This window comes from Pseudopipra pipra, chromosome 5 (genome assembly GCF_036250125.1).
Source record: "Pseudopipra pipra isolate bDixPip1 chromosome 5, bDixPip1.hap1, whole genome shotgun sequence".
Lineage (NCBI taxonomy): Eukaryota > Metazoa > Chordata > Aves > Passeriformes > Pipridae > Pseudopipra > Pseudopipra pipra.
In genome coordinates this window covers 25,076,020-25,094,169 of record NC_087553.1, presented here as the reverse complement: position 1 = coordinate 25,094,169, position 18,150 = coordinate 25,076,020, and the positions used below count along the sequence as shown (strand labels likewise).

The window sequence follows — 18,150 nt, the reverse complement described above, 5'->3', positions numbered from 1 at the left end:
GGTTCTGCATACTCAGCTGGAGTTGGGCAGGTAAATTCTTGATGTTCCATTACTGCTAAGCATGCTCCATAAATTAAGGCTTATAACTAGGGTTATAGGAAGAATGGATTTTTTTTATAATTGCTGTTCTTGGAGACAAAAACCATTGCTTATCTTCAGTAGGGACACATTATTCTTCTTCATCCTTATGCCAGCTGAGCTGAGAGCTGAAGCAGGACTGAAGGCAAGTAAAAAGCCCCCAGGAACAAGCTGTACAACCAGGCTATAATAAAGCAGGACAAATATCTAGGTGCTTTCAATTTGAATCCACCTTACTGCACATGCACAAGCCAGCACTTATATTCAACTATGTCTCACAATTCATTGGACAAGTTTTTTACCTCCCTAAAGTACTTTAAGTAGCAGTTTTGAAGCCCCTTGTTCTAAACCATACTTACGTGTTCTGCGCAGTGAGTAAAATGCAGATGTAGCATCTTGTATGAAGCAAAAAACTGAAACCCTGTATTTACATACATGAAGGATGGCAAATAGCTCCACTTAATGTTCCTGTGCTTTATATAATTAGACAAATGGCTAGCTGGCTAAGTTTAAACAGATGTATACTTTTGGAAAGGTCCTCAGTATCTTGCAATTTTAATGACAGTATATAATCATAACCTTCCTCTGTCAGTTGAAAGGAAAACCACACAAAGGACTGATACTTCTATTGCTATGCAATAACCAAATAGAAGCTGCTACAAGAGCTGATTATCGATCTGTGCAATCGCAAACCTCAAATACAGTCTGAAGAAAGAACTTTTTTACCAGCTAAATACCATGGATTAGTGAGTTCTTAGAATGCAATAAAGTTTATATGTAGACCCTTCACAGTGCAATTGCAGTTAAGTACACTGTATACTGAACCTACCTGAGAGAGATCTTTAGCAGGCACAATTCAATCTGGTCTATGACTAGGTAACACATGTTCAGGTTCTGGTGTTGGCTCTGAAATGCAACTGTTACATCCACTGCCTTCTCACCCTCTGCCACCTCTAATGATCTATTTCCTTAAGAAATACTTGCTATGCTTAGCAGCTCAGCAAAGTTGTGTACTTTTTTTTTAATTCTCCCCCCACCCTGAATTGACTTGGGGGAGGGAAGGATGACATTTAATAACACATGCTGCACAACACAGCTTTCCCAGGATATGTTACAAAACAAGAGACTGCATGACCCGCTCAAGGTTACAGAATGACTCCATTGCTCACTCTGCATTAAAAACTGGTATCCTCCTGACTCCTCCTGTATTTTCACTAATAAAATAATACCACTACTGAGTACTTGCAGAGCTCCTTTCATCACAGGATGTCAAAGGCCTTTATAAATATTAATTAAGCATTGCAACAACACTAAGAAGTATGTAAAACTTAATTCTGCACATGAGTAAACCCAAGCAAAGAATAAATAACCTATGTTCAAAGCCACAGGACAAGCCAACAGTATAGAGAGAAATGGCTCTTGCCATTAAGGAGCACTCCATTACAAACAAGGACATAATTAATACTCCAAATGTGATGTGAAGAGCCCTTGATCACCAATACATTACTACAAAGCCTTGGTCATGTGCAATCCTGCAGAGACCACGCTAAATTTCAGGCAACATTCTCATGAAGACCCTTAAGTTTGTCTTCCTCCAAACACAGAAAACAGTCCTCATGAGATACTTATAAAATTCTGTGTTTCTTATTTGGTAACTTTCCTTAGCAAAGACAGGTATGAATATGATATTCTTTGGTACTTTTACAAAATTAACAAGTAATATTGAGCTGAGACACTATTCAAATATGAATTCAGACCTCGCAAGTGAAAGTAAGCTAGGTCTTAACAATCAATCATGTATTCCATAATTAAGGAAACAAAGTACCAACTTCTTTTAAGAACTCAATATCCATTCTCAAAAGAAACAACCACAAGTCCAAAATTAATGTTTTTCACAAACTATATTGCAGTCATCTCTTAATTGAGTACTTCAGTGATCTTACAACTTGAGATAACACCTCCACACTTGACTTGCTACAAACATTACTCTTTTACAATTGTTTCCTCTTTCCAATGACTGTAACTATCACCAATCTATGTAACACTGATAGTTTCAGTGTGGAAGCCAACCATGCTAAAACATAGTGAAGTTAATTTGCTTCTATGTGCTGCTACATTTGCAGAGTTTAACGACAGGAGTGAGACTAATTTTTATATTTCTTAAAATTGCTATTAACCTGCCGAAAAGACCCCACAGGTGACCAGCTCTGAACTCCTGCAAAAATTCCCTTTTAAATACAGTTTGAGAATCTGACATTAATATGACTGCAAAAAATACTTTTGCTTTGGAGAAAGACTACTGCTTTCTATAAAAGACAAAACAAATAAAATTGCACTAAAAACATTTGTAGATTCACTTTACAGCGAAACCTGTGTTAGAAAAGGGAACTATGTTATTGCAATGTTAATAAAGAAATTAAACTAAAGATTGTGTAATTCATATTTCAACCCAACACCCGCTCAGGTTTTTCATGAGTTATTTTTTAAAACTTTCTTAACAGTTCAAGGACCAATTTTACTTCTCACCAAAATAACAAGGCTGATAAGTAGTTAACTGAATGAAAAACAGGTTTTTGTTTTGTCTTTTTCATTACAAAGTATGTTTTTCTTCTGACTATGGAATAAATGCCTGGACATCGTGGTTTGGATTTTTTCCACCCTTTCAAATGGACATAATCTGCCAGCACAAACTTACTCTCTGGGCAACGAAGGTGTGTATCACCATTAGAATTTTATCTCAAGTTCTCTTTAAGAGTGCAAAACCAGAGAACAATTAAATATTATATTTGGTACATGGCTTTCATCACAGGAAGCAATTTTTCTTCCTTCTTACATAGGACAACAGCTAGTTACATAGCTTATGTTATCATTAAGCATTATGCCTTCAACAGAGGACTGATGAGATTTAACAGCCATGCTTTAATAAATGGTATTCCACCCCCAGTAATTTTTTGGAAATCAACAGACAGAAGTTGCTGAGTATTCCTGGATGGAACTAGTCACTCAACCTTCAACAAAAGTCTTGAAGATCCTGATCAACTCATTGCCACTCAAAAGCAGGACCAAGTTCAAGATCAAATACTGCTGAGATGAGTCCAAACGTATTTGGAACCAAAGAGGGAGCAACCTTTCAGTCTGCAGCCACAGAAGATTTACATTAACAACGTGCCCTCCAGACCTAACACACACCTAACCATCAGGCACGTAACTCTCCAGGTCTGGAAAAGCACAGATACGTGATCTTAGCCAGTACTCAGAAGAGGTTCTTTATATTCACAGAGCTGCTGATCCCTAACTTTTATCTAGTATTATGTATAATGGATATCCCATGCAAAACATCTAACTGTATTGCTGCACAGAGTCATACTTTTTTGAGACACTCTGTAAGTCATGGAGGGCTACACATGTTATACAAAGAAAGGAGTTACAATTACACTGTTTCAGACCATAGTTCTACTTAAGGTCAGCAAGTTCCACTGTAGAGGGCAATAAAATCAGGACTCACTATACCAGTAGTAAAGAGATACAGTATTTACTGTGTCACTAAACCATCTTATTTTATAAAGCTACTATTCAATATTTGTTGTCTGTAGGTAATTGCAGGTGATAAAAAACCTAAGATCTGGTGAAACAGCTATGCTAAATTTTAAACCAGGTGTTTCACAACAACAACAACAAAAAAGCTTTCATACATTACCACTCCAAGTGTGTAATCAAAACACTGTTCATACATCAACTCTGGCCTGCATTTAAAAAATTTCTTTACAATATGCAAATATAAACTTCCTCCCTCCCTACTTTATTATGAAGATTTAAGAACTGATAGAAGTTACCTTGACAAATTAAATCACAAACTGTGTCCTTCAAATGGCTTCTAGAATCAGAAGCACACATTCATACCATGGAGTGATATTTTTAAGGTGTATACCTGACACCAAAGTGAGCACTTTGCTAACAGACCTACTCTCTTGTTCTGAGGCTTGCACCTGCTGTTAAGGCAGACAGGCAGGGATCAGGCCTCATTTAATCCTCAATGAGGATGACAGACTGCAGACCCTGCTCAAGAAACTAGGTAAATCACAAGGGAATTAAAGTCCTCTCCTTGCTGCATTGCTACAGACTTCCTCAGGGCCAAAACATGAGACTTTGTCCTAAAACGTGAGTGAATAAATGGAAGGTGTGGGGTTTACTATGGAATTTGATACACCCTCAATCCAAAAAGAAAACTGAACTCTATTCTAGGAACTTAGACCAAAATAAAGAGATATGCTAGACTTGATATCTACTCCTAAAGCAGTAAGACCTCATGGGCACTGAAAAACAACTGTGTTTGACTCTTCTGAACCTTCAAATTGCTAAGCACGCAGATTCTTTGCAGAGCCTGGTCCATTTATTTGCCAGATACGAGCTTCTCACCCTTCTTACTGCACCCAGCTGGTTATCCTTTTCATTAATCGTTTTTCATTCAAAAATTATATAGATAAATTATTATTCAGAACAACACAACTCAATACTTCATGTCATGACTCGTGACTAATTAAAATGTAATCTGAAATTATTCACTGGCACACAGAATGAAAACTAGAAAAGTGTAAAGAAACAGGAAAAATGAAAACACCACCACAGCACAAGTGCAAGACACGACTTGTTCTGAACTCTAAGAAACTAAAAATCCTTCCTTATTAAGCCACTTAAGCAGCCAAAAAGTTCAAAGCCTCTCCAAACTTGCCTCCTCATATAATCACTTGAGTTTTGAGGACATAAAGATGTGCTGATTTGATCTGGCATTCTAAGAAAATGATTACCTAAGATCTCATAAAAGTATAAATAACCAGATACCCTCACCAAGGCATGCAGCATCTACACACACCACTTGCACCCATTACCTAGAACCTTATTTTTGTCTATCTGCAACTGTGAATTCGTCATTCATGTGGAATGTTGATCACTGTTCTGAGTTAAAAGTATCATACCAAAGTTCTTTGTAATCTAGGGGTTTGCTATTTGCACAAGATATTGTAAAAAACAGTAGGAGAAAGACACAGATAATCGAAACGTAACAGTGAGTCAAAGTTGCATTGCTGTACGCTTTCCTAAATTTCAAAGACTTAGAATTGCTGCTGCACTTCTGAAGAACACTGGATTTGACATAAGCTGTGCATCCTTCTTTCCTCATGATGAACACATTCTGTAACAAAAATTCTAAAGGCAAATGTTAAATTTCTAAGCATACTACATCACATGTCTACATTTTATGATATGGCTGAATATGTATCAAGGAAAATGTCTTCTGTTTTAGTAATCTCGTAGGAAAATTTGTACAATATAATTCAGAAAAGCTAATAAACATCAGTTGCCACATTTAGCAAAGAAAAAACCCTATCCCTTTTCTCATGTATATAAGTACAATGTATTGGCATGTAATGCTTGTACAGAAATGCAGAAGTGCCTCACCATCTCATACCCTTTAATCGGTAATTTCTCCTCATGTTTTTGGCAGGCTATGTTTGGAAAGCTAAGACAGCTGTCAGTTCTTCATAGGAAGCATTATAGGAAGGATATTAGAAGTTCATTCAAGAGATTTGTAAGATCACATAAAACTGCAACTACCTACTAATAAACATATTTTTAAAAGGAGACCATTCTGAGGATAAATCAGGTTAACACCACATTTAACACTAGAAATATTTACTGTTTATTCACACGGTTTTGCTAAAACTAACAACTAAACCAGAAAGTTATTGGAAACCATGGAACAAAATCATCACAAGTAGCAGCCACTGCACTACAATAAAGTACCATCACCTTAAATTGCATCCCTTCCTGACATAAATGGGAAAACACAAGCCTTTGCTTAACACAGTAGTGCCACCTTACTTGTAATCTGTGCACATGACCTGAGACACTCCCATAGCGGTAACTTGGAAAAATGTGGAAATGTCTCTTTTTCATTCCAAAAGAATGAAAAGGGTAGAAAATTGCATTCTGCAGGTCATATAATACTTGCTTAACTGCCTATTTAAAATTAACTAGCCACAATACTTAGGAGGTAGTCCATGAATAGGCAGAGCTGATTGCCACCTCTCATGGTCAATAATCTGATAAGAGATTTTTGATTCATCCATTTTTATAGTCCTGATAGTGTGCACTATTCCCTAGCTGCATTTTTAAAAAGTTAACTTTATTTCATGCCTTCTGGAAATAAAGCATAGATGAAACCACATAGTCTAGACGTAAAACTCTTATTAATTGCTAAGTAAACAATCATTTCCTTATTTCTTAAGCAAAGACATTAGAACATTTAAGTGAAACCTTCTCTGTGTCCTCAGGCATTTGTCTAAACTAAGGACAATCTCCCACCAGGGAAAGAATTTCCTTTAACTGTGCTGCTATTCCTGTGAAATTGGTGTCTGCCCAATCTCAGCAGTCAAGTCATCTGAGAGCTTTTCCTATTTGCACTGAGTGCAGCAGACAAGATTTTTGAAATCTTGATTGAGGGTTATCATTCCTTGTCTCTTTCCAGGAATTGTAATTTACAGCTCAAGTGATGAATTTTACTTGCTGCTTATGTCATTCACAGATATGGTACCACATCAATTTCTAACTTCAATTCTATTTAAATATCTCTTGATTTTGAATGCAGTAGCTCAAGATAACTTAAAAATTTTGGAAAATAGTAAATAATCAGGTTAAGAACTAAATATGTATCTCGCTTGGAAAATCTAGTGTCCACTCATACTCAAAGAAGCAAGATGAAAGCATTTTAAAATTAATTACACATTACTACCAAAGAAGAAATTTCTCTTGTAAACTAAGTCAGCTCTAGAATGTCTATATTCCAGAAAGCTTGCATTCCTTTACCTCATGGAAATCAGCATCAGAAAGATGCTTTAACATACAAAAACTTTAAGATGACAGGAACTTGCAAACCACATACAACATGGCTATGGTCAGTCAGTCTTCCAGACACACACCACTTTCTTTTTCTGCTACAGAAGAGCAAAACAAACTGTAAAGCAAGACATAATCTAGAAAAGGATCCAAAATGAGGAAGCCACTGAACTGCCACCTAAGAGATTAAAAAAGAGCACCACCACAATGGTACATAGAAAAAATGTTGTCACAAGAGAAAAAGTGAGGTGGAAATCATATTGATATAAGTGAAATGTACCACCAAACGTGTTTCTGAAGTACCAAGATGAAAATGATTTGTCTTGTTAAATTCTCAATCCAAGTAGTGTTTGCTGCTTTTAGGTAACTTTTGCCTTGTTGCATTATGCAAGATTAACAGCTTGTTTTTAATCAAAACCACACATTTCTCATGTTCAGAGATGATGTCACGAGACACAAAAAAATGCATAAAACTTGCAGACTATAATCTTCAAAGAGTAATGGACATCTTTTACTTCTGAGTGGCTAAAAATACGCACTCTTTTCGAGCATCAGTCCTAACAGAAACAGCTAAATCAGAACCTTTTGAAGTATTCAGCACATAGATCCATGTAAGTTCTATGTGTTTTCAGAGACAAAAATAATTTTGACCTCTGCTTACAGTAGATCTGAAAACTTCTCCTACCTTTAATTAATAGCTATCTCTTCCTATTTACCACCCATAAATGTCCACTGTGTGTGGAACACACCAGTTCGGGGTTTTCTGGACACTATGCAAAACCAGTCTATGATATATGACAAGAAAGTAAGATATTCACTGTCCCACAAAAACCTGCACTTGTAATGTATTCAGTTAAACCTTCTCTCTATCCTCTTTAAGAAAGGTAGCTCTGCATAAAGACAGGTCGACTCTTTGCTGCTATATAAAGTTGAAGGTTAAAATACGTAAGCTGATGTGGGAGACTATTTCCTGCTGAAAGAAAAGCCCTTTAAACACTAGAACCTCAAATCTAATTTGTCAGCTTATTGACGCTTCCATGCATACTGCCAATGCAGAGCACCTGTCTTTCCATGAAGCCACTGTTCTGGAAAAACGGTCAATGCTACCTAGTAAAATGTTAAGCATGACCTTATAGAAAAAGCAATACAGAATTCAATCACACACATAAGCTCTTAAAATTCCAAATTTCAGGTGAAGGACCAGACCTTTAGCTTTAATCAAATCTATCTGCTAAGCTGGAAGTGCCAGCTGGACTTACGGTCATCAGTAAGTGTGATTTACACTTGACTGACTTAAATGGGGAAGCGCACCGAGTAAGAGTCACCAACTTTTTTTAATGTTCTTTTTTAGAAAGAGTATAAAAGAAAAAAATGCATTGGGCTTCACTGGAAACAATATCCTTAGGTAAACCAGCTTTTGATAAGTTTGCTCTTAACATATTCTTTTAACAAGAGAGTTGGAAAAACTTTTTTCAGCCAATGAAGCCACTGCTACCTACTTAAATTAGGGGACAACGTGGCTCATGAAACACGCTCAGCTGGGTCTCCCACTCACCATGGCAAGAATCAAGCCCATAACACCTTCACTGGGGGCGACTAGGTAGCAACTCCAAACCCAGCTACTCAGCTCTATACGGTTACAGTATTTCTGGAAGACCTGCTGGGAAGAACTATGCAATTTAATTACTGTAATAGGTGAATAAAGCAAGGACTGCCACCACAATGTCAATCTTTAAAGTGGTCCAGGCTTATTCAACAAGCCTGACAGATGTGCAGTTTAAATGTCTTCTGAAGCCACAGCCAGGCAGAATCGGGACTTGTAAACACTCAAAGAGCTGAAACTGAAAGGGAAACTCAGAAAGCTCTGGCTCAGTCAGCCCCATGGTTCGGAGCAAGCGGCTGCGGTGCCTGGCGTTAAACCACCACACTGCATAAAAAAGGAGGGCGAATAAAAAAGCAGACCACTATAATGCTCAAATTAATTATTCTGATTTTCATTAACTACCAGGGAAATTTTTAGATGTGTCTTCAAAGTTCACACCACTCAGTGACAACTCTTTTAAAAGAGATACAGTCGCACTGCATACACCAGGAGACACCGAGGGCTCAAGTGCTTCAACCCCTGAGAAGTGAAATAATTTATTGCTTAGCTTTCAACACTTGGATTTCTTTTTAGAACTATTTAACATTTTTGTTATTTTTAACACAAAAAACGAAAATTACTTCCTGGTAAACAAAAAAAACAACCACCGAGTGTTTTGTTTGTTTTGGGTTTTTCAGTTTGTATTCTCTAGCTAGGTTCCATTTTAATAATTTAGGAAAATAACCTTACTATACATTTGCATAGGGACTCAGCAAGAAACAGTACACAGATAAAGGTACCCCTGGAAAAAAAGAAACCAAAACCAAACATATACTCTACTTTGCTGCTAGAGCTTGCTAATAATGACATTTTGCCTGAAAAAGAAAGTTTCTTTTACTGTGAAATGGACTTACAAATCTCCACCGAGACTTTTAGCAGTACAGAAAAATAATTCATAATGGTGATGTTCATTCTATAATAGTATTTTAGATCAAAACCTCCTTGTTAAGGGAAACTCCTCAAATAACCAAAACTGTCCATACATTCAATAAGAGCTACTCAACACTAAGTTTTTACTTCAGGAAGGAAGAAAATACCAGGCAGCAAATCTACAGCAGGTTTTCTCCTCTTTCATACTGCACTGAAGGATAACTATGTTTAAAGCCTCATTAAAAACTCCACAAGTGTTCAGTATAAAATCTGAATTTCAGTTTAATAAACAGTCAGCTTCAGGCAGACTATCTCTGAACTAGGTTTTCACTTCTATTTTAATGCATCAAAGAAAACTATCAGGGAAGGTTTTTTTATAACATCAGTATTTCTCAAGGTATCATGCAGAGCGGCTTTTAAGCCCTGAATTCCTCCACACTCAGAAAAAGCCCTTAGTCTGACCTCAAGACACCACACTAGAATTTGCCACGATTTATGACCCAGCTACATTAACCATGCTCTTTGGCAAGTGGAAACCCACAACTGCTGAACCAAGTGTTAACACCAAAGTTTTAGCATTTGAAATTTTGAGACAGGTGAATTAAACAATTCCATCTTTTTACCTCCATTACAATTTCAGTTAAATCAGCTTTTTCCCCATAAATCCATAAAGGAAAAAGAAAGCATCATTCTATTCACAATTCAGTACAGCTGTGTATGACTGGCTTCAGCCCCAGGCCACAAGCCAGGAACTTCTGAGTTCAAGTCTGGCTCTGCCACTGACTTTCTGTGTGGCCTTCAAAAAGCCTCTGAATTTCTTTGCTGCTCCTCTTACATCTGTACACTTACCTTAAAGAAAGGCACTTGCTTTGTTTCTGCAGGCTTTTCCCAAAGACAAAACTTGAACTGACTGACTCTGAGAGCAATTTTGACTATGCCTTAAACGTCTGAGGCCTACCAAGAAGTCTCTACACGTCAGTTGATATGTGGTAGTTTTTAACTGCAGTAACTGCCAACCTGGACATGTTACATACATGCTTATACATACCCATATCAGACACATACATATATAAAAAGATGCAGTAAGCAGGAAAATAGATAGTTATTTCAAAATTTGTTAACAAACACAGTAAAACAATGAAATTGAGTTACATGCTGTAATTAAATTCACAATGCACAACAACCTGTAACCTTGTTCTTATTAACCCACTGAGCCAGCGATGAAGTTTTTAACAGCTTAACATTAAATGCATAGGGCACGCAATGCTCAAAGCTAAAACCATTATAATAACTAATATTTAGAGTATTACATTAACAATAGAAAAATGGCCTAGGAACGTGAAAGGAAAAAAGGATTTAAGCCTAACCAAGTTATCTAACATTAACTGAACGTCATTTAAAAGGTAAGTTTTCTTAAGAAAAGGATCAAGGAAAGTTACATAAGCTTAAGCTCTCTACTTGCAATCTATGGTAGTTCACACTATCCAGACTGAAGCAGAACGTAACAGAGACTGACACTAGCTAACCTCAGCTCTTTCTGAACACCAATCACGCAGATACAGCTCATCACCTTTAAAACAGTATATATGCTGCTTTTAAATCCACCTCTGAGAAAAAAAACCTTGTCCCCAAAACTTAGTCAAGACAGGCCTGGCTTTCCAAAAATTAACCTGTTTAGTTTCTTGTGGCCTAACCATTGCAAGCTATCTTAAAGAACTCAGCAACTGTAGCTTTAAGGTATGTTAAGCTGCCAAGGTAAATTCTATACTCTCAAAAGTTTAGCCTCCACCTGCTTTCACCTTTTTCATCTTGTTTTACCTGAAATCTGGTAAAAACACACTTTCTACAGTTTTTCTGTATCAGGATATATATTTTATAGTAAGTGCCAAATGTAGAGCACAACTTTCTCCTAATTAACAATACAGAAGAGTAAACTAATTCAGAATAATGTGTTATTTTGTGATAAAAACAGTCACTCAAGAACTTAATCAGAAGTCACTGTTCCAGAATAGCTACCATGCAAAGATGAGATGATTAAATGCAAATTCAGACAGCTTTTGCACAAGAAAAATTAAACTGGTCCAAACCACCGAAAAATTAACTGCACGTCAGACTTAGGTTTAGTAAGTGACCTGGGATGGGAGAATCCTTACTTCTAAAAGACAGTGGCTTTCAAATCATATTTTCTGATTAAACCTTTAAAATTTAGGAGAAATACCTTAATGAAGAAGTACATCTAACCAAACTTATTAGGAATATTAAATCTCCACCCAAACGAGATTTTGTTTATAGTTTCCAACATCGCGCCACCATCAGCGTGTTTCCATCAGATGAAGCAGTCATGAATACACCAATACAGGCCAGTGTATTGGTTACCTAGCATTCCTGCCAGGGTAATCTAGAGCTGCTCTGAATAGAATTACAGCACACAAAGACAAAAATAAACCAAAAATAACCCTCATGCCTTGTCCACTTTCTGAGCATTGCTTGGTCTGGTTGATACGTATCAAACAAATAATCTGAACATTACCTGCAAAGGAGCAGAAAATTTATCTGGCTCTGTAACACAAGGCTATTTAATTTAAATTTCCCATTAATATTGCTATATCTGACTTCTGTAGCACCAGCTGGTGCTTTTACATTAGGTTCAAAAAAGCTTTTGGGGTTTTACTTCAGGTTAACCAAGTATTTTTACAGGCAATTTGAACCTAATCAACATTTAGGTTCCAACTACTGCACATGGACTTGTAATGACATCCACAAAGGAAAACAGAGCTAGATATAGAGTTATATAGATATAACCTCAATAGGGTATCTTCTGTTTCCATGTGCTATATTTTTTAACCATCTGGGGTCTTTTTTTTCCCCCCCAGTATTTACCACAGAAGCTTCCTTGAATAAAACAGGGGGTTACAACACTAACAGTACCCAAGTAAATAACAAAATAGGAAAGGTTTATTTATATAGTCTTAACTAGGATATGGAATTCATTTTTAAAAATTCACATGAGAATTACACTATCTAATTACTATTTTCTGTTTCACAGGACAACTGGTTTTTGATGCACCTATGAATAAGCCAGGAAAAAATGTTTGCTAACTCTCGGTACCTTCTGCCCTCTGCTCCCTGCATACAGAAGGTATCCATTTTCCTTTTTATTGTCCTCAAACTCTCTCCAGTAAGAGGCAAAATAGCCTGGAAAAAATCCAAGAAAAGCTACCAGATTAGAATTTCCAAGCATTAAAATACCAAAATTCACTTGTATGCTGTGATCAAATCATCCTCACTATGAATTGTTCAGCAAAAGGCTGAGCACAAACACGCTGTATATTTAGCTGGCAAAGTGACATATCAGAACATATCATTTCACTGCAGTTGATGAAGTTCTCAGTAGTAGTCAACCTCTTGCCAAAGAAAGCTGTTTTGTAGTCAAATATATCTGGAGTACCAACACAGAATTAGAACCATGTGCTTTAAATCAGCCCCTGAATCTGGCATGATTGCTTAAGCAAAATTACATACAATTAAAAATATAAATGCTAATTGACAGAAGCTGCAACAAGAACACGAACGCTGCTCCATTAGCACTATAATATTAAGTTGCAGTGTCTTCTGCTACAAACAGTAAAATTTATACCAGGGGAAAAAGGTGGAAGAAACACTGAAGACTTAATTTAAGGAAGGTTTAAGTGACACAGGACACTGCATCCTGGAGAACTGGATGGCTGAGGCATCCAAGTTCACAGACACACAATGAACCATGATGACAACACATTTCTGTATATTTGCCACACAGCACATGTAAAATGGGACAATCAAGCTCAACTATAATTAATGGTTAAGTGGCATTAACAGAATATATATTTAACCTTTCCTGTTTTTATACAGGTCAACTAGCTCAAAAAGCTCAAAATCTAGAAAAGTTGTGGTGTGTACGTGCTTTAAAAAACTCAGATTCCAGCAGTGTCACTGCAGCTTAAGTTTTGCCATGTCCTTGTGCACACAGAGGCTGTGCCCAACAGCCACTGAGGTTATACATGGACAGCAGCTTACAATTGTGCTGTTCAGCAAATGGTGTGCTTAAAAAAAGAAAAAAAGAACACAAAAAAATCCACTGAGAATACCAGCAGTAATTTTCCTATTGTTTTATTTTCCAAAGAAATACTTCTTCTCTGATTCAGAAATTAAGACAATGTTCTGCTTAATTTCAAATCACTTCAGCTGTTATAGCCACATCTGTACTCCAGGAAGCCCCACCTCTGCATCTACTATGTACACTGGGAAAGATGAGCGTGCTCCCCTTATTTCATAATTTAAGCATGCACAGTGGTTTTTTTAGTTGCTGAAGTAACTATGCTGTTCCAAGCACCTCCAACTACGATGGAGCTCCATGTCAAAGTGATGCTCTTCCAATGCAAATTAAGACAATGCTTATTTGTTTGCAGAGAATGTATGTATCTATAAAAATAAATTAAAAAAAAAGCTGAAGTGGCTTTTTGCTAGGCTACCTCCCTCTAACATGTTTCACTGCTCCTATTTGAACTACCTCAAAATTTGTTGATCTCCCCTACTGTTAAAATGTTGCCTCACACATCCCATCCTAAAAAGAGAAGCACTTCCATGCTGACACGAAATCAAACACAATTTTATCTTGATGCTTTGTCTTGGTTTTCTTGAAATAAATTCCAAGGCTACATTTCACTTCTAAAATTCTCAATATAGCACAAATTTGTATCAATACACCGCTTTATGCTTTTAAGTATTTTTCCAGCTATCAAGGTACTTTTAGATAATTTTCTCTGTCTAATACACAGAAACGTCCATTTAATTGAGTTCAGACAAAGTGTAGCACTGAAAGGAGCAGTAGTCAACTTTCATACTTACTACCTGGGGTTAAAGACTCCCCTCACTAGTTTCTCTCCAGGTGTATTAGCACACATTCTTCCATGGTGTTTAACCCCTGGTTCGATTTGTTCTGCCTTTAAAGTTCACCTCATGTTTTATTAACACATCTTCTCTCAAGTACCTGAAAAAACTCTAGGTTTTGTATCTTGTGTTGTTTTCCCATGTGACTAAACAGGCTAATTAAAGCAGTCCTCCAAGCACAGTATTCCGCAAGAGAGTCAAGGTCTGTCCTTCCATTTGCCCATACTGTAACATCCAAATATCACATCAACCAGCTCTTAACACATGACTTTTCAGAAATGATTATAAATATATAATTCTAGTAGCACCAGCGCATTTCAACCCTGAACTATAACGCCAGTACACCATAAACAGACAGGAAAATAGCCTTTAAAATGACAGCATCCGTAAAACCTTAGGAACTCCTTTCAGAGGTGTGTTGATGACGCTATGCATAAAAACCAAAACCCAAAAAACCAAACACTACTGCGTTCCTGAATAGAAAGCCTATGTACAAAGGAAAATTTAAGCCATGACAAGTGCTAAATGTACAGCTCTGGAGCTGGAACTAAGCACAAATACAGAGAGGCACCATTTCTTTTGTGCCCTGCAAAACATTATGGTACTACCACCAAAACAAAATAGAGATATTTTTAATATATAGTATTTTTTATCTCCATGATGCCTCCATATTTGTCCACAAGGCTGAAATGGTCAAAAAGTGTTATCACCACGCCCAACTTCAGAAAACTTGTTTGACCAATACTTGAAATATGGCACATGTAATCATATCATGTAACACCACTAATGCTAATGTTACATTAGCAAATAAAGCTTTCAGAAGCAATAAATCTTTTTATTCACCTAACGTGAATTTTACATCTGTATATCAAATTAATTCTGCAGCAATAATGTTAGCCTAATATTTCAATCAATAAGTTTAGCTACTTGAAATCTAAGGTAACAACACTAAGAACCCTGATACCCACATCTGACCCCCTTGACAGGACATGAAATACAGCTCCTTGGAGCTAGACATCCTATGTATCTTATTTTCTTGCCTCAAATCTTGAGCTGTCTAAATAGGAAACCAATGCTTAACAAGCTGAAAAAGCTCTGAGGAAGGCAGTAGGTGGTTTCTTATTCAATTAAAGCAAAAAAGCCATGAAACTTTTCAGTTATAAACAGTAGTGTAACAAAGGTGCAGATTCCAACAAATATTGTTCAAAACAAACTGTAAATTGAACTTCTCACCTTCCATCCTGGTCCAAAAGGACTGCAGATCCACAATTACCAGAATTAAAGAATTCTGCTTCAAGATGCAAGACAAGTTTCTGAAGGGGTACTAGGAAAGTTTTGGTTAAAATTCTCTTCAGCAATATTCTAGTTCTATAGATTTTTCTTTATTATAGATTTGGATTCTTTCTCCTCTACTTGGCCATCTCTCAGTAAGTAAGAAATGAAAGTCTTAAAAGGTTAAGTTTAGCTGAAATCAGCCGGCAAAGACTGTACATTCTTACAAAATTTTGGTTTTTTCCTTCCCAGCAGGAAAGAAAGAGGCTAAAAGAAAAGCAGCTGAAACTAAGCATACTGATCTTTCAGTCATTTGTTTTCCCTGGATTTTTTCCCATTAGAATTGCCGACTCCTGTACATTGAAGCTTAATGTTAATAAGGCTTTTCTTGTCAATTATTTCTCAAGAATATCTTAGATGTAGTGCAAAAAACTCCAGGGGCTCAGCTGACTACAGACTTCACTGAAGCTTTCAACCTACTAAAACAGTCTGCTTTGTAAAGTCTGATTCCTGTAGGTACCAATAACAAGTGACATGCAAATGCAAACAAAAATTAAATAAAGCTTCTCAACTCGGTGTCATCACTGTAAACTGAATGAAGCAAAAAAGGTTCCCCTGCCTCAATGCTTCTGTAAGCTTCGAACTGATCTAGAAACTGCAACTCAACTCAGGCCTCTCAAAATTAAGTATTTTGTTCCCTTTGTACTGCACGAACATACTGAATAAAAATAGTACTGAAAATTGCCCAGATTCACACTTAAAATTCTATGGTTTCATAGGCTGCACAGTCCTCAACACACCTTGCACTAAGGTTTGAGGGATCAAAAGCATATTATAAGTGGAATTATTTTAATTGGTCCTTCCTGTTCACAATGTACTCTCTCACAAAGCTGCTTAAATGTCTGACAGACTCCTTACCTGGAATAATTTCTATTATTCTCAATAGGTGCTTTTTGTCTGACCCATGACAGCTTCTGAAGCTCTGAGTAGCTGCAGTTATTAGAAAATACCCTGCATCCCACTATCTCAACAATCAAGCTGTATATACTAACATTTACACAATCTGGAAGTGTGCAACATAGGCAATAACACATGTAGGCAAAAAGACACAGAAAAAGTGAATACTTTTCTGAAGCGCAGATTCTGCAAAGCCTATGTCCTACACTACTGCCAAATCAGGACACAATTTAGTTTCTTTTTTACTTCCCCAGTTCAGCCATCCCATGCTACAGCAATTACCACAAAAAAAAAAAAATTGATGTTTCGGTCTAGTAAGTACCAAATCTGAGAATACTCCTACTTTATACTGCATTTGAAATCAGTTCTAATGTCTAATTATTGTTTGTCAATCAACAGGTAGATTCAATATATTCTGGCTACATGAGATCTCCACCCAAGAAGGGTTTGAATAAGAAAAGCCATAAGGGTGCATCTGACACGGTGTCAAAAACAGAACGTTTTTACAGCATTGCCTCACACAGATACATGCCACTACTACAAAGGTGGAATCTAATAAGTTCATTAACCCTAACCAGGGAGAATGTGTTACTTCATATATGAACTGGGTTATCCATTACTGTTAAATGTTTAAGAACCAAAATTATCAGCAAAATACATAATGTAAAATTTGAGCAGAGTTCTTTTTTATTAGCTTCATCTAATTTAAAATAAAAGCCCCACATCTTTAATTTCCAGGAAGATCTTAATATACTGAAGAATTATTTCAAATATTTGCTAGCCAGTGGAGGGAAAAAAAAAAGTCATGATATACACAAGACTAAAATGAGGACAGAAAGATATGTTTTCAATAAGCTTATCCAAATTTGTCTTCCCATTTGTTTTTAACTGTATGGATGTGAGGCCATAAAGCAATATAAAATTGAGCCAGCAATATAAAATTGAGCCATCTTGTAGGTTTACAAAGTTGACCTGCTACCCACAATCACTGCACTAATACACTGCAAAGTGAAATACATTCACACGATTATTTGCAGAACTATCTGCAGCTAAAATATCCAGCTACAAAAAATATCACACTACGACGTCTATGAAGAAGGGGTGAAGAACCGTGTATACCGCCACTGAAATTTTTTCATTTAACCTCACAGAAAGGAGCATTACATCACACTCTTACAATGCAGGAGGAGGGGCCTGTTCTCAGAAAGCAAGCTCCAGCTATTTCCCTTTAATTTTCTGCTTGGTTCTGGAGGGAGTTGCAAAAATAACTTGGATTTAAATTTTTAGCAACACACAAGGGTGAGGGAGGGGGGAGGGAAGGTGAAAAAACACAGCTTTTTCACCGACATTTACTAACATGCAGGCGAACGCTCGTTTTGCAGAGCCCACAAAACATGGGTAGCGCCCAGCATCCCGCATTAGCAGGCGCACATTCCTGAATACCTGCCGCACCGTGGATGGGTCGGCAGCCTCGGCCGGGCCCGCGCAGGGGCCCCGCGGCGGCGGTGGGCGCT

At 37.0% G+C, this 18,150-nt stretch overlaps 1 protein-coding gene and 1 long non-coding RNA gene across 22 annotated transcripts in view; one reads left to right on the top strand and one right to left on the bottom strand.

Moving 5' to 3' along the window:
• TNRC6B (trinucleotide repeat containing adaptor 6B) overlaps positions 1-18,150 on the bottom strand; it is a 140,865-nt gene that overhangs the window by 67,113 nt on the left and 55,602 nt on the right. Inside the window, exon 1 of one of the 21 annotated variants that reach the window (XM_064655167.1) lies at positions 12,591-12,643. The exons of 19 other annotated variants lie outside the window; for them this stretch is intronic. In XM_064655167.1, the coding sequence (XP_064511237.1) occupies positions 12,591-12,628 (38 nt within the window). In that variant the 5' untranslated portion in view covers positions 12,629-12,643. Of the gene's footprint in view, positions 1-10,330; positions 10,448-12,590; positions 12,644-18,150 lie in introns of those variants that run through there. One more of the 21 variants, XM_064655170.1, reaches the window with a different exon arrangement.
• LOC135414418 (uncharacterized) lies at positions 10,598-17,882 on the top strand. Its single transcript, XR_010430686.1, has 3 exons — positions 10,598-10,884; positions 12,528-12,620; positions 17,036-17,882. It is a non-coding gene; the product is annotated as an uncharacterized LOC135414418 (long non-coding RNA).